Source organism: Rattus norvegicus, chromosome 20 (genome assembly GCF_036323735.1).
Source record: "Rattus norvegicus strain BN/NHsdMcwi chromosome 20, GRCr8, whole genome shotgun sequence".
In the NCBI taxonomy this organism is placed as follows: domain Eukaryota; kingdom Metazoa; phylum Chordata; class Mammalia; order Rodentia; family Muridae; genus Rattus; species Rattus norvegicus.
Genome location: NC_086038.1, coordinates 4,201,825 through 4,217,547, shown reverse-complemented (window position 1 = coordinate 4,217,547; position 15,723 = coordinate 4,201,825). Strand labels below are relative to the sequence as shown.

At 56.2% G+C, this 15,723-nt stretch overlaps 1 protein-coding gene across 1 annotated transcript; it reads right to left on the bottom strand.

Moving 5' to 3' along the window:
* Positions 1-1,255: 1,255 nt before the first annotated feature.
* Positions 1,256-15,569, bottom strand: C4b (complement C4B). Its single transcript, NM_001002805.2, has 41 exons — positions 15,468-15,569; positions 15,170-15,362; positions 14,546-14,747; positions 14,272-14,342; positions 14,104-14,192; positions 13,807-13,889; positions 13,604-13,700; positions 12,959-13,064; positions 12,733-12,865; positions 12,300-12,415; positions 12,037-12,213; positions 11,714-11,899; positions 11,431-11,616; positions 10,598-10,756; positions 10,170-10,296; positions 9,743-9,817; positions 9,297-9,491; positions 9,084-9,195; positions 8,922-8,992; positions 8,595-8,734; positions 8,267-8,470; positions 7,704-7,755; positions 7,529-7,618; positions 7,206-7,415; positions 6,975-7,050; positions 6,709-6,865; positions 6,471-6,587; positions 6,207-6,378; positions 5,790-6,022; positions 5,546-5,713; positions 4,971-5,030; positions 3,936-4,029; positions 3,673-3,853; positions 3,452-3,542; positions 3,254-3,328; positions 2,591-2,693; positions 2,387-2,476; positions 2,213-2,311; positions 2,040-2,123; positions 1,635-1,767; positions 1,256-1,500 (listed from the first exon to the last, which is right to left on the bottom strand). Exons 1-41 carry the CDS (start codon positions 15,530-15,532, stop codon positions 1,359-1,361), a joined length of 5,214 nt encoding a protein of 1,737 aa, NP_001002805.1. The 5' UTR covers positions 15,533-15,569; the 3' UTR covers positions 1,256-1,358.
* Positions 15,570-15,723: the final 154 nt, after the last annotated feature.

The window sequence follows — 15,723 nt, the reverse complement described above, 5'->3', positions numbered from 1 at the left end:
CGCACGAGGGGCTCTGTTTGCTGGGATGACCTAGAAAGCTGGTGTTTGTGGGAGTCCCTCCAAAAATGCATCTGCTTGCCTCACCGTGCCCCCCACGCCTCCAGCAGTACATCCCAAACATGCTCTGTCCTGTCCCCACCCTTGTACATTTCCCTTTCTCTGCTTCCAGCGACCTTCCAAACGTCCTTGCCCTCTTTGCCCAACTATTCCACCTTCCAAACACAGACCCACACGTGTGCTCGCTGTACCTGTAATTCCAGGGAACCTGAGGATCACGAGTTCAAAGGCCAGGGTTGACATAAGACCTGTCTCAAAAAGTCAAAACAAACAAATAAACAAACCATTCAGGGATATGATGCGGTTGGCAGAGTGCTTGCCTGGTGTGCACAAAGCCCTGGGTTCAATTCCTAGCACTGCAAAATCCCTTGGTGTGGTGATGTTTGCTACAATCTAAGCACTCAGATATCGAGGTTCTACACCAAGTCTGAGGCCAGCCCGGGATGCATGAGACCCTGCTTAACAAAACAAAGCAGACATGGGGAGTATTCGCACTCCTCTGGTCCTTCCCTCAATGATGTCCTACCTCCTCAGGGCACAGGAACTACCTGGTCCCATTCTATTGCCCAGTATGGGCTTCTGGGATAAGAGGCTATGGTTCTGGTTCTGGAACCAATCACTGAGCAGAACAGAGAACAAGATGGGTTGTGGATCCCTGTGGAATGTCAAATGGCAGATTCGTCTGACCTCAGGAAATTTCCTTGGAAGAAGGAGGTCACCCTTGAATAACCAAAGGGGCCACCAAGGTCGGGGGAGGTAGGCAGACAGGGTGGGGAGGGTTGGCCCTGTGAGCTGTGTTCCCCTTGAATATTCAGGAAAAATACGGTCAACCTTTGTCCTGTTTAAATCACCATCAGACCTAAAGTTTGCACAACTCCAGAAAATTGCCTAATGGCCCCATTAACAAGGTCACTAGGCTTGCATCAGGCCTTGACACAGTTCAAGCCACTGGACCCCAGGACTCCGATGACACAAGTCACAGACAACAGTGGCTTAAAGATGAGAGGTGCCCCTGAGGTGAGGTTCACTGACTGTGACACCCAGAACAGGCCTCTGTGGCACTGGCTACTGGGCCCCAAGATTGCCTGAGTCCCAGGAAGACCTTAGGGAGGGTTCAGTCTTCACAGCCCAAGGCTCTGGCCTGTAACCCCTGGGTGGGTGGCAGGCTGCGGCGCCGACAGACAGACACCGGGGACACTTTACTGTCAAAAGTTTTATTTTATTTACCCTGTTAAGCAGGCCCTGCTTCGTGAGAGGCCCTGACCCTGGGGCTGAGCTCAGGGATCCAGAGTCCGACGCCCTCACACCTGGCACCCCTGGCTTCTGTACTCCTGCAGGAAGTCATTGAGCTGGCCACAGGCTGCCCGCTGACGGGTGCTCCTGCACAGGCGCTCAGATGGCATCTCCTCGATCCAACTGTTTGAGTCCAGCAAGTACTGGGGGCTGCGGGTGACATGGCAGTGTCAGGACAGGTACTCAAGGACTTGGCTTTGGACAGGCAGAGCTGGGTGCCTAGGATTTGTCCCCAAAGGAAGGCCATAGTTAAGGGAGGGGAAGGGATGGATTGGGTAACTCACTCTCCCTTGAGGTCACTGGTGACTCCGTCCATCCCCATGATTAAGTACTCTTTGCTAGGCTCCAAACGAAGGCGGCAAGAAGCCCGGACCAGAAAGTTGCGGGTCTGACCTATGGAGGCCTTGGCATCCTTTGCTGAGGGAACAAAGAGACAGAGCCATCAGAGGAGAAGAAACTCAGGGCTGGGAGAAACCCAGGGCAGGACTCTGTAGATCCTGTGGTTTAACCCACTCTGCTCACAACAGCATTTGTTTGAGCAAGCCCAGGTTCCTAAAGACCAGGGACTGGGGAAACGGGAGGATGGGGGTTCATATTCAGATTTTGAGTTTTCCCAATTCCAAGAGGCCCCACACCCAGACCTCAGCCTCTGCCACTCCCCAGTCTGCCCGCCCACTTCTCCTTCCTACTGAAATGCAGGACTTGGGTGATCTTGGTCTCAAAGAGGCGGAAGGCAGATCTGCTGTCTTCTCGGAGAACCTTAACCTGGAAGCCTGGGAGGGACAGGGAAGGGGAAGGCAGTCAGGGCAAAGCAGGGAGGCCACAGGTGGGCCTGGAGAGAACGGAGGCCAAGGGGACTGACCATACTCCACTCGGGGATAATAGCAGGCGAACTTCATCCGGTAACCATCCTTGTCCTCCACCCCTCGCTCCAGTGACCTTCGCTGTCGAGGACACTTCCCTGCAGTCAAGGGTCAGATGAGAGCAGCTCGACCACCCTGCCCTTTCCCTCAGCCCCACCCGGGTCTCATCTCACCTTCAGCGCACTGGCAGACGTCTGCAGAGCACAAGGTGGAGAGGAGCTTGCTCTTGGTGGGTCCAGCATAGAACACAGAGCACTTGTGATCTAGACAAGGCAGCAAGAGATGAGGGCCTTGTGGAGCCCAGGCCTCCCCTGCCCGCCCCACCATTTCCCTGATGAGAGGACTGACCCCCACCATCTTGCTTCCCAAGTGCTCACCAGGGCTGTAGTAGTCATACAGGACAGCACTGGCTGGCTGCACCAGCCCCACGGCCACCTCCTGCAAAGCTCCAAAGCCCACACACTCCCGGGTGGTCGGGACCTGGTGCCAGGATGGAAGGCTGCTCAGGGCCACAGGACTGGCTGCCGTCACCTGCCTTGCCTCAGCTTGCTTACCATGACCTTATCTCTCGCACCCTTCATGTTCTGTCATCTTCCTGCCACTGGACTCTAAAACCTGGTCCCCAAGGTTTCTGGTGACTTCACTGTCAATCCGGTGACCTTGTCCCAGTCCTTCACTGCTGGAGGATCTCTGTGGAGCCTCACTACGGGCACACATTCCTGAGGGATCCTCCTTTGAATCAACCCTGCCTCCCTGGCTCCCCCTCGTTCCCCAGCAGCACAGGCCTGTGCAGGCCCTTGTTCCCCTGCCAGTGTCCACGGTGGTCTCTAATTCCCCATGGCTCCCCATAAACCCTGCCAAGCTAAGCTCACAGCCCCAGCCTTGAATGGGAGGACCTGTGAGTTCTTTAAGGCTCTCAGCCTCCCAGCCACCTCCTCATGCCTCACCCTCCTCACCTTCTACAACCTCTGACCCCTACCACATAGACTCAAGAACCCAGTGCCATGATGTCCCCTCCTGTAGAACTTCTCTCCACTCACCGAGTCAAAGTACAGTAGGACGTGGGGCCCGTCGGTCTCAAAGTGACTCACGTAACGGTCAGAGAGGGAGGTCAGCTACAGGGACAGAGAGGGAGTCACGGGTCAGGGACCCTGGTCATTGTATGACTGGGTTCGATACTTGAAGTGACTATAAAGTGGGAACAGGGCTCTTAAGGAGGAGGCCGTGGGTGGCTGTACCTTCTCCAGGTCAGCCCTCAGGGCTTGGAATCCACTCAGGAGGGTGATGTCAGCAATGGCCATCCCAGACAGCCCCAGGTTACCGTTCCGCCTATAGGGAGGGAAGAGGGGCTGGCTATACAGACTCTCTGACTGCCACGCCTCCAAACCTGGCCCTGCTTCTTCCCAACACCCTTCTGCCCCAGAGCTCCTGGCACCCACCACATGCACTTGGCACCCACCAGATGCACACGGTGTACTGCACTCTGGACTCCTGCTCATCCGCAGCCTTGGGGGCCTCCCTCCTGCGGCGGCTCCGACGACCCTCAAACAGCTGCAGGGGTGTCACAGGCTGCGAGTGGACACTGGGGTCATCTGCGGCTGGCATATCATAGTCGTATTCATAGTCTTCGTTGGCCTCCCCTGTGCAGAGCAGTGGTGAGGAGGTGACCAGACCATGTCAGCCATGCAGGGGTCGGTCAAGGGTCCCTGACCCTGGCCTTACTTGTATATTCCACATAGCCTGTGATTGTCACTTCTATCCGAAGGTCTTGGCATGTTGTGTTCTTCATGTCCAGGACATTGTAGGTACGAAGGATCTGACTCAGTCGGAGACCAGGCAAGAACACACAACGTATATGTCACAGGCTTGAGGGGGTCTCCTGGGATTTACTTCTCCCTTCCCCCATCCCCAGCCCCAGTGAACAGCCCAGCGCATCTACAGCGCTGGGTAAGGTGCCCCAGCGAGGAGGCGGGGTGGCCCGAGAGCCCAGCCTGCCAGAAGCCGCAGTGCTCCTGGCCTCTCTCACAGCCTGGGCTCACACTGATCCTCTGGACTCCACTTCATGCTGAAAGGGACGCATTTCCCCAGGCTGCCGGCCTCACAGCCATGGGGGCAGTGATCAGAAGGTTAGCGTGACAGAAGGCAAGAATCACCTGGGCAAGAGGAGGGAGGCTACCAAGGCATCTCTAGAGAGACAGCCTCATAGGTAGAGCTGGCTCCCTGGTCAAATGAGGCATATAGGAAGAAACGGGGCATGGGGACCCATGTCTGAGGTACTCGGGACAAGAGACAGCCTGGGCTGAGAACTGGGCTGTGAAGCTGCAGGTGACAGCAGATATCCAGAAATGGAGGGAAACCAGCCCAGAGCAAAGATGGCGGCTCAGGAAAGGCACAGGGGACAGCAAGGCAGAGAGGGCCTCCTCCTCCCTAACACAAAGCTCCACCCACAAAGTCCCAGTCAAGGCCCAGATCCCCACCCCACTTCACCCACCCCCCACTCCCATCCCTGCACCCCACACCTCCCACTCCACCCCTTCCCACCTTGCTGTTCTACCATACGCGACCTGGTACCACCATGTCCAGCACCCCGTCCCCACACCAGCACCCTTTACCCCTTACACGCACTGCCCACTGCACCCTGCTGCCCTCCACCCCAACTCTAGCCTGCTGCCCCACCCTCTGCTCCCACCCCACCCCATCACCCTCTCCCACCCACCCCTGCACCCCACTCTCCCCCCTGCACCAGACTCCCCTCACCTTTAAGGTGCCTTTGCTATTTCCTCCCACTTTCACATTGATGGTGCTGCCCAGGGAGAACTTCCAGGAGGGAGAAGAAAGCCGGTCAGAGGGCACCCGGGAGCAGGCCGGGTGTGCCCCCCAACCCACACACACACCCTCTGTCCCAGAATTGGCTACAGTATCAATCTTGATGCCAAGACCAGAGTTTCTCAACCTGTGGGTCGTGACCCCCTTTGGGAGTCATCTATCAGATATCCTGTATATCAGATGTTTCTATTACAATTCATAACAGTAGCAGAACTGCAGTTATCAAGTAGCAGTGACATACTTTCACGGTAGGGCATCACCACAACATGAGGAACTATATTAAAGGGTACAGCATTAGGGAAGGTGAGAACCAGTGCCCTGTGTGGACTCTAGAGACACACTGTTGTATGGGTGAGGGAACATAACCCTGGAGGTTTGACCACACGACCAGAAGAAAGGCAGTCTTCCCACGGCACCCTCAATGCTGGACTGGGCGTTGGAAAGAGGCTTCTGACCTGGCCCTGATACCCCCAGCCACCCCACGAGGGAGGGAAGGAGGAGGTCACCTTCAGCTCCTCCTCCAGGCCCTTGACTTGGTGGTTGTTCAGCTGTAGCAGGTGGGACTTGTACCCATTGCGGCCCATGGAGCTGAGAGTCACATTGAGTGCCTTCTCCTCGGTGGTGTGTGAAGCGATCCAGTATGCAGACAGGGCATCCAGGGCGACCACAGTGTCCTAAGGAGGTCAGGGCGAGAGTCGGGCACTTGGTCTAGGAACCACCTACCCGGAGCTGCCCTGTGGCTGCCCCTACCTGGGTACTGCGGAATCCCCCTTGGAAGCTTCCCTGGTGTGTGAGCCAGGTTGCCGCCTTGTCAGCCATTTCTCCCTTCCCCTCCCGCAGCAGCAGATGTAGCAGGCCGTAGGCTGTGGTTTCGATCCACAGGGCTGGGGCCTGGGGCACAGGTTCTGAGGGATTACGAGGGGCTGCGGTGGATGACACAACGTTGTCCTGAGAGCCAATGGCTAAGCCCCAGTAGAGGTTTTCTGGAAGGGAGGGAAATGCAACACGGATTGAATGAGGAGACTGCAGCTGAGCCTCCAGGCTCTCTGGCGCCCCCTGTCAGCGCCCCGCTCCCACACCCTTTCTCTTCAGGCCTTTTCAGTCTCTGCTCAGGAATCCCAAGGGCCCCAAATCCCTGGTGCTCTGCCAGGGCGCCCTCGCCCTCACCCCCTGTTTCCTCAGCCATGGCCATCAGGCTGTTGTGGGCAACATTCCGCAGGTCCTCCGAGGCCTTGGTCAGTGTCAGGGCATAGGCTGTGATGGCGGATGCGTGTGCACCCAGGAGCCCAGCACTTGCCTTCTGCCCCAAGAACGAGTTTGCCTTCATGATGGAGGCTTCCTAGAACAGAGCAGAGGCCTGAGCCTGTGTGCCTGGGCTCCCAGAGCGAGGACGGTCGGGCAGGAAGGGCAGACAGACCCGGGCTTCCTTACCACCCTCTTCTTCAGCTGCTGCGAGTTCTCGTCTTGGAAGACGGCCAGCCCGTGGTGAAGGGCGATGACCACAAAGGCGGTCAGTGCCACTGTCTCGTCGGTCCCCACCAAGCCCCCCTAGTGAGGAGAGAAAGAGAGACAGAGACAGAGAGACAGAGAGACAGAGAGAGACTGTCAGGCCAGAGTTGTGAGTCCATCTCACTGCTGACATCCTCGCGGTGCCTCTGGCGTGTTCTACCTGCATGCCTCTTTGAATGACCGGACACGGGTCGTGGAATGAGCCATCGTCCAGCTGCTGGCCCAGCAGCCACCCGGCGGTCTCTTGCAGCTTCTCGGGGGAGTCACCAATCTGTTCCTGGGCCAGACTCAGAATCTTCAGCACAAAGGCCGTGAGCCTGGAGCAGAAGGGAGTTTGGTGGGGTGGGAAACAATGCTAGTCTCTCCGGAGACCTGGCTTGTGGCCTTTTACTCTCTGGCTGCCCTGAACAGGGTCCCTAGACTCACCAGGTGCTGCTGTCCCGGTCTAACCACGCCCCAAAGGAGCCATCTTTCTTCCTAAACTGCTGGATCCGCATGTGGCCTGGGAAAGAGGACAGTCAAGGTTCTGACTCTCCTGCTGTCTGTTTCCTGGCTGCACTCCCAGCGCCCCACCACCACCCCTACCCCAGCTTCACTCACTAGGCTCCTGCCTGCCCTTCTTGCCCTCCCTGGCTCTGATGCTGGCTTTCCCTTAACCTTTCTGGATCAGATCCACAGCATGGTCCTTTGTCTCAGGGGGCAGTTTGCTCCACTGCTCGGTCCTGTCCAGGTAGCGGGAAGCAGTCAGGGTAGGGGCCAAAAGGACCATGGTTTGTTCTGCGCAGCCCGTGGGGAGCTTCAGGAGGGAGGCCACTCCCCCTGGGGACAAGGCGCCTTCAGAGCCCAAAGTCTCCAAGGGTTCGGAGGCTAAAGGACAGAGATGTTGAAGATGAGACTGAGTCTAAAGACTCAGATGACTAGAAGAGGGCTCCACCGGCTTCAGGTGAACACAGGCGCTCAGGTGTGGACCGGACACCCACCTGTAACCCTGACGAAGCTGCTGAAATCTCCATCAGGAATGACGTTGGGGTCTGAGCTGCCAGGGATTTCCAAACTCCGACCAAGGTTATCTGGGGTGAGGAGAGGAGCTTGTGGCCCAGCCCCTGTGCCCCATAACTCCCTTAGTATATAGGTGGTGGGGCAGGGGGCACTCACTTAGGGGGTCGAGGTTGTAGACTATCTCTTCTCTGTGGATGGCCCCTTCCTTCTGTCTCAATTAAAAAATGGAGTGGGAGATTAGCCAGGGCTACACCCTCCCATCCTGGGTAGACCCCCCTGGGACTTGGCATGTGAACTTCATAGCTGGAAACAGGGACACAGCTCACTTCTCTACCTCGTACAAGGTCCTGGACTTAACCTCCATGACCACCAAAATAAAATAAAACAGAGTAAACAGTTTCAGAGACAGCTGGGTGTGACAGCGAGTGCCTGTAGCACCAGTAATTCAGAAGGCAAAGGCAGGGGGATTACTGGATGATGAAGGTCAGCCTGGACTGCAGAATGAGTTTGAGGCAAGCCTGGGCTACATAGGCAAGCTCTGTCTCAATATAAGTAAGCAATTTCTGGGACACGAGCTTATCAATGCACTAGGTTTGAGCACTGATACAAGGCCTGGCCAACGGAATGCTAAATGGCTGGGAGCCAGGGTTGAGGGAGGTGTTGAGGGGGAAGGGGTGTTGAGAAGGAGGGGAATGCTAGATTACCCAACAGTCACTCACCTCAATTTGGAGAATCTTAGACACAGCATCCCCTATATCAAAAGACCCCCGAGCCACCACTTTCAGGGGCATGCTGGCAGCAGCTGTGGGTACCACAGAGAAGGCCACAGGCCGGGCGGAGCCTGCAGGCACTGATACCTGCTGGGCCAGCAATCCACCACCAGCCAGGCACAGCCCCTCCACTGGGGACACATGGACACTCACCTGGGGACAGGAAAACAGGGATGGCCACGGAGCCCTCATGGGATCAGGACCACTGCCTGACCTGCTCCTGGCTGCAACCCCTCCCTCCCCCCTCCACCCTGGATACTCCCCCGTGGGGTCTTACAGTCACGTCCTCACTCAGATAGTTGTAGAGAACGGGCCGTAATTCAAGCTGCTCGAAGCGCCGGACAGAGATGGGCAGGCGCAGGTGCAGGTGGAATTCTCGGAACACTCGCACGCGAGTTGGCTTGGCTACACACAGGCCTGTGGACAGGGAGATGGGGCACAGGACAGAGATGGAGCCACGGGGCCATGGAGAGGAAGGGCCAGTGAAGATTTTCCGAGATCCAAGGGCTTCGCGCCCTCCCCCACCCCCGTCCCCCCGCACAGGGAGCAGAAGGCTGAGCAGGGTCACCGGGAATGAGAAGATGTCTGGACAGTGCCACCTCACCTTTGCTTTTGGACAGGCTCACACCATGAATCTCCCATGTGGTCAGAGAGTCAGGGAGCCACACAGTCAACCTGTGGAGGGGAAATGCAGAGTCACCCTGTCACCCCCAGGACTGTCCCCAGACCCAGTCCAGAGGCAAGATCGGGCACGCCAGGCCCTCACAGTTTGGAGCGGTCCACAGGTTCCACTTTCCAGAGCCAGTTCTCTGGGAAGAAGCTGCGCACAAGAATGTCATCTTCATCTATCAGATCCTCCTCCTGCATCACGTTCTGGGCTGGGGACAGTGGGGACGGACAGACGGACAGACGGTGAGGAGGGAATGATTTTGCCCTCTCAGGCATCAGCACCCATCCCTCAGCTTCAGCGGCTGCTCACCTCGGGCGAGGCCCGCCTGGCTCCTGGTCTGGTTCCTGCGGAGGTCCTCAGCAAACTTGCAACAGGACAAGAAGGGCTCCCGGCAGGCCGGCTGAGGCACTCGGGCTGCCCGCTGCTCGCAGGTGCGTGCCATGGGCAGCTTGGTCATCCCATCCTGGCAGCAGCGCTTGGTGTCTGGAGAGGAATACTGGCCCACTGCCGGCCAGCGGAGGCTAGGCAAGCGGCAGGGACTGAAACCTCAGCCCCACTCGACCCCACCAACCCCTAGAGCCATGCTTGGAGAGCAGTCAGCAAGCCGGTGGACTGCACCAGCCAGCCTCCTCCAGCCCTAGGCTTCCTCACCCTCAACACCACAACTGGCTGAGGGGGTTGCAGAGGACAGAGAAGCAGATCCCACCCTGGCCCCAGACATGGTTCCCAGTGTTCCATGGGCACCCACAACATACACTTCTCGCTAATAGCCTTCTGGAAGTTAACATTTCTCTTTTGCCGACTTATCTTCTCCTTGGGACAGCTCAAGTCTGGTAGAGGGCAAGAGAGTAGGCAAGCCACAGGAAGTACATCTTGCCTCCTTCCCCATCCCTCAGCCCCACACACACATAAACACACTCAGATACTCACAGATATACACACACATTCAGATACTCACAGACACACACACACTCAGAGACATACAGAGACACACAGACATACACACACACACTCAGAGACATACAGACACACACACAGATACACAGACACACAGGCATGCACACACAGACATACAGAGACACACACAGAGATATACACAGAGACACATAGACATACACACACACACACACATACACACACGGCCTTTCCTCCTTTGTCTGTCCCCACTCACTCCGTCCTTACCCTCTTTGGTCTGAGTTAGTCGATCACCGTCAGAAAAGGCCAAACCAGCAGTCTGGAACACCTGAAGGGCATCGTCCCCACCTCCAGGACCACAGCCAAGGTTATAACTGTTCATTACTTCAAAGACCTAGCAGGATAAGGCAAGAGATGCTGGGAGATGTGAGCAACTGAAAAGCAGGATCTGCCGCTCGCTTGGCTGAGGGAATTAGGGTAGGGCCCAAAGATGAGAGATGGGAGTGGAGAGACCAGGGAGTCTAGGGCCCAGGGGAAGACTGGGGAAAGCCTATAGGGACTGAGACTGGAGAACTAAGCCCCAGAGCTTAAGCTCAGAGGAGAGGGAGGGGGAGGGGGAGAGGGAGAGAGAGGGGAAGACAGAGAGGAGGGAGAGAGGTGGGAGGAGAGGGATGCATGATGAAGGTTTGACAAACCTTGCTCATGTCGAGGGGTTTGTGAGACCGGCCACCCACAGCATACAGAGCTGTGTCCACAGCTCCCAGTGCCACCAGGGCTTCGGAGTCAGTTTGAAGTTGGAGCTTCATGCTCTCCCCATTTCGATACTCCTTGGCACCGTCCACCTTCAATTCCAGCTGGCAGAGATGGGGAGAAACGGCCAATCAGCACATGGGGAGTGGGCTGGGGACATGAGTCAGTAGTTGAAGTATGCGCCATCCAAGCACGAGGATTGAACCCCCAGAAGCCAGGTGGGCATGAGGGTATGCCTGTACTTCCAGCCTGGAAAGGTGGAGACAGGGGGATCCTGACAGCAAGGTGGTCAGCAAGACGAGGCTTATCAGTGAGCATTAGGCTTGATTGACAAAAACTGACCCAATGACTAACGCTGAAGAGAGAGCCAGATGATCCCCAGCTCACTACAAGGATATGCATGTGTGCATGTGAATGCATGCAGTATGCAGAATATGCATGCAAACATGTCCACCTCACACGCAGGAAAATGAAAAACAGTCAACTCTCACCTCCAGCCCCATGCACACTCAGTGGCTAAACCAATCATCCTGTTCTCCTCTTAACCCCTGGATGCACATGCACACTTGGACACACACACATATGCACAGACACAAGCACACATGCACATGTGCAGACGAGCACATAAGCACATGTCCCCCCACACACATACAAGCAGAGATGCTTTCGAGCACTCACACACACATGCATGCACACACACATGCAAATGAACATGTACACACACACACACACACACACGCACACACATACACACACAGCCCACACCACCTCTCCATACCTTGCCCTCACAGTCCCCAGGCTGGACATTGATGAGCAGGGAGTTGGCCACTGGGAGTCCTTGGTGATAGAAGTAGGCCACAAAGTAGAAAGAGGGAGCCAGGTGATGGTCCACCAAGACAGAGATGGAGGTCAGGGTCGTCCTGGGCTCCCGACTCATGGCCATGATCTGGCCTCTGGAGATGATCTGAGCAGGGGGCAGGGGCAGTGAGTGGCTTCCTGTTTGGTATACACCCTGCCCCCAATCCTACACCTAGAGCTCCTATACCCCAAGTCCCACATACCATGTAGTAGTAATGAGAGAAGGTAGGCACAGGGATGCCCACGGTTCGAAGGTTCAGGATGAAGGTGTCCCCCACACGAGGGGACCGAAGGTCTAGTGGCTCAATGGACAGAAAGCCAGGGCCTCTTGAAGGTGGGGCTTGCACAGTGAGCTTGGCTACAGCTGGGTAGAGGGAACCGGCAGATACCTGGCGAGAAAGGCATGAAGACCTATGACCAAGGACCCAGATATGTCATCCCTTCTCCCGAGCTCGGCCAGAGGCACCCAGGAAACAACTTGCATGCCCTCCCTGTCCCCAAGCCCATCTACACAGAGAAGCACTACCAAGAGTCGAAGTTCTGTGATGGTTGGCGGGACATGGATAGAAAAGCTGACTTGGCCAATCCCGTTGGTGTTCTGTTGAAAGTCAAGGACTTTCGAGTCGGACCCAGATAACAATGTGGCAGAGACTTTGACAGGAACATCAGAGGCTTCAGAGCCTGACATTTCTCGAACCAGGGCCTAGAGGAGTCAGTCAAAAAGAGTCAGTCATCAAGACTGTGTGGCCCACACGCTCTCCCCTCCGGCCACGCCCTTCCAAGAAGAACCTGCAGCAGGAAGGGGGCCCCGGGCACAAGATGCTGCTTGGTGTGGCTGAGATCCAAGGAGAAGGCAGATGACACGAAGGGCCAGGATGTGAGCTCTGCTTCCTCCATCTCTCCTCCTGAAAGACAGAGAAGGCAGGGAGGTGGAGGGCGTGGCCCAGGGAAAAGGAGACAAGAGCCGTTCATCTCCATCATGTCTATCTGATAGTGAACCCGAGAAGAGTGACTGGGAACAGTTAAGTAAAGGGAGACAGGAAACGACAGGACCCTTTCCTGGGTCTGTGTTTAGTTGTGAGCCTGAGAGGAGGTGGCAGAGGTCAGTGCACGGGCAGTGAGGACGGGAGGAGCAGGCTGATGGTGTCATTTGTATCTTTAAGCTGCCCCCTCACATCCTCGAGAGCAAGGGTTGAGGTGCCAGCAGAGGGAAGCCACCCACCTGGAGACTCAATGACAGCTACAGCAGCGTAGAGCCGCAGCCCCTCCAGGTCTCCGATCTCAGTATTCACTTTACCCAGGGCAGCCTGGAACTGGTCCCTTGAGATGGAGATGTGAGTCTGGCCTTCCACCAACTAAGATGAAGGAAAAAGGCCGTGAGTGGGGCCGGCATCTCACCTGTCTCCCCCTCTGTCACCCCCTCATCACACCCCTCACCACTACCCTACCTTGGTCTGGGTCTCTAGGCCCCGAAGGAAAGTCTTCTTCCCCTGCTCATCCATGAGTGCGAAGCGGGTATATGCCACGCCCTGCACGGGCTTCCCGTAGACGTATCTGTTGCCACGGGGTGGGGGGAGGTAGAGAAGAGGGGGCTAGAGCTGAGGGCTGGGGCGATAACTCACTTGCTAAAGTGTTGCCATGCAAGCACAAAGACCTGAGTTCGATGCCCCAGGATCCCTGTGGAAATGCCCGGAGGTGTGGCAGCATCCGCTTGTAATCCCAGCAGTGGGAGCACAGAGACAGGAGGGTTCTGAGGGCTACCTGGCCAGCCAACTTAACCACTCAGTGAGTTCCACAGCAGTGAGAGACTGTGTCCCAAAGGAGGACACCTAAGGTCATCCTCTGGCCTCCACATACACACTTATGGCCCTGCACACACAGACACATGTGTGCACACCTTTAATCCCAGCACTCAGGAGGCAGAGGCAGATGGATCTCTGTGAATTCAAGCCAGACAGGACTACATGATGAGTATACAGTGGGCGTGAGACTGTCTCAAGAAAACAAAACCCTCAAATAAAAGAGGAAGAAAGAGAAGGAAAGCCAAAGATAGCAGGAAGCTGGGCTTTGCAAAGGACCAGGGGGTGGTTTACCTGGCCTGGATGTCTAACTGGATTTCTTCACGGTAGCTAGGCACTGTCAGGATATATGGCTTCCAAGGAGTAAGCTTCACCTCAAAGTTGGGAAGGACTGAATAAGAGTGAAGAGATGGATGGGCCAGGTACTAGAGACCAGGTCGTCCACCCGCAGGCCTACCCACCTCACCCTCTCCCTACCCCATGCTTTCAGCACTAACCATATTTCTTCACTTCAAAGTGGGTGCTTCTGTTGGACTCGAGGCCATCTGAGAACCTAGCTGAGATCTTCCAGGTCCCCGGCCTGAGAATGGACAAGGTAGAGAGTTGAGCTACCCACCCATAGACAGCTATGGCCTGAGTCCTCCAGAAGAAAGCTGTGCTTTGAACAGAGGTTTGGGGGGTGGGTCAGAACATCTGGAATGTGTCTCTGTCTGTCAGAGGTGGTGGACAGTGCCAAGGGAAGCAGGACTTGGGGTGCTGCAGATAAAGGGGTACCCTGAGGTGGGGGAGCTCACTCTGAGATGTCTGGAATTACGAAGTCATCTGTGAAGATGGATGTGGGGGCAAATACCACCTTCTTGCGTACACGGAGGCCATGGGAGTTCTGCAAGGGGAGTTGGTGTGGTCAGGGAGGAGGTCACATTCGTGCACAGGGCTGGGAAGGTCAGAGGTCAGACACTCACCTCTACTGTGACCGTGAGGGTGTCCGTAGATGGACGCATCTTTTGATCCAGTGCAAAGACCCGATAACGTACTATAAGGAGGATGGGGAGGGGGATCAGAGGTGAATGGGCAAAGGGACTGGGACAGCTGCAGGAAGACAATAGGGACTAAACTGCTAAGCAAGACTTCAGGGTGGCCCTGTATGTGGAGTCACCTTACATAGAGGTGACCAAACACGCTCTGAGCAGCCTGAGAGCTACAGAGCAAAGGCCCCTCCCGAGGCTGATGGCTCACCCCGCTGCCCAGGGTTATAGATAGGCTGATCGGTCTGCACAAAGATGTGGCCTCGTCGGGAAGAGAAAAGCAGGTTGACCCCCTGAGTCTCGGTGGCTTTGGGTGCTGTGTTCTTTAGCCACGGAGAGTAAGCCACCAGCTGGATGTGGGGGGCTCTGCGTAGGTCAAAGAGGCCACAATTCCTCACATCTTCCAGTGGGACCTGTCAAGAGAGAAGGAAAGGATCAGACGGCAAAAGAACCCGATACAGAGCCCCAGGTAGGGACAGCAAGGCCATAGTGCTGGAGGAGAGGCAGGAGGTCACCGAGGGAGATAGGGCTTGAAAACACAACAGAAGGGCCAGGCACAATGGAGCACAGCTGTAATCCCAACTCTTGGGAGGCCACAATAGGGTCACTGAGCGAACCCTGTCTCAAAAGCAAAACTAAACAATAAAATAAAAGACAACAGGCAAACCAGGTGTACTTGTAAATCTTAGCACTTCGGAGGCTGAGGCAAGAGGACAGCCATGAGTTCAAAGCCAGCCTATGTCGCATAGCAAGCTCCTGTCTGTAATTAAGGAAACAGCCAATGGGGTGTAGCAGAGAGGCCTGAGGAAACAGCAGGGGTGTGGGCACTGGTTACCTCAAGTCTGAGAAGCACAAAGTCATTTCCCGAGCTGAGCTTAAAGTCCTTCTTTGGGGAGCAGGGACCGCTTGTTGGGTTTCTGAGGTACACTGAGCCTTTCACCTCCTGTCCTGCAGGGGCATCCAGGAGCTGCACCCCTACTGACAGGGGGGTCCCCAAATTAACCACAGAAGGGGAGAACAGGAGCAACCTATGAGAGCAGTGAGGTGCATCTTCAGACCCAGCCTAACCCTAACCCTGCCACCCTCCTCTCCCTCACTCCTGACCCCCCAAATGCCACTTCCTTCCCCAGGACCTGGGCTTCTGCAGAGAGGAGGCGAAGAAGCTGAATGCCCAGGCCAGGCCCCAGAGGAGCCGCATGGTTGGAGGATCCAGGAGAGGTCAGCCCGTCTAGTCTGACAGTCTGCTCCCTTCTGGTCAACCTAGGGTTGGGGCAGAGTTTGACTCTGGACCTTGCCCCTCCCCTCGCCCCATGAGTCGGGAAATCACGTGATGGCCAAGAAACATAACTGGCCCCAGGCCCAAAGCAAGGGAGGCAACCCAAACGTCAG

Excerpts from the sequence above, each read along its gene's own strand:
- C4b (NM_001002805.2), bottom strand. The coding sequence starts at position 15,532 with ATGCGGCTCCTCTGGGGCCTGGCCTGGGCATTCAGCTTCTTCGCCTCC. Across the intron at positions 14,193-14,271 it reads CCCTCACGGTCACAGTAGAG|AACTCCCATGGCCTCCGTGT; the intron begins GTGAGTGTCTGA and ends CTCCCCTTGCAG. Across the intron at positions 6,588-6,708 it reads TCATTCAAAGAGGCATGCAG|GGGGGCTTGGTGGGGACCGA; the intron begins GTAGAACACGCC and ends TCTCCTCACTAG.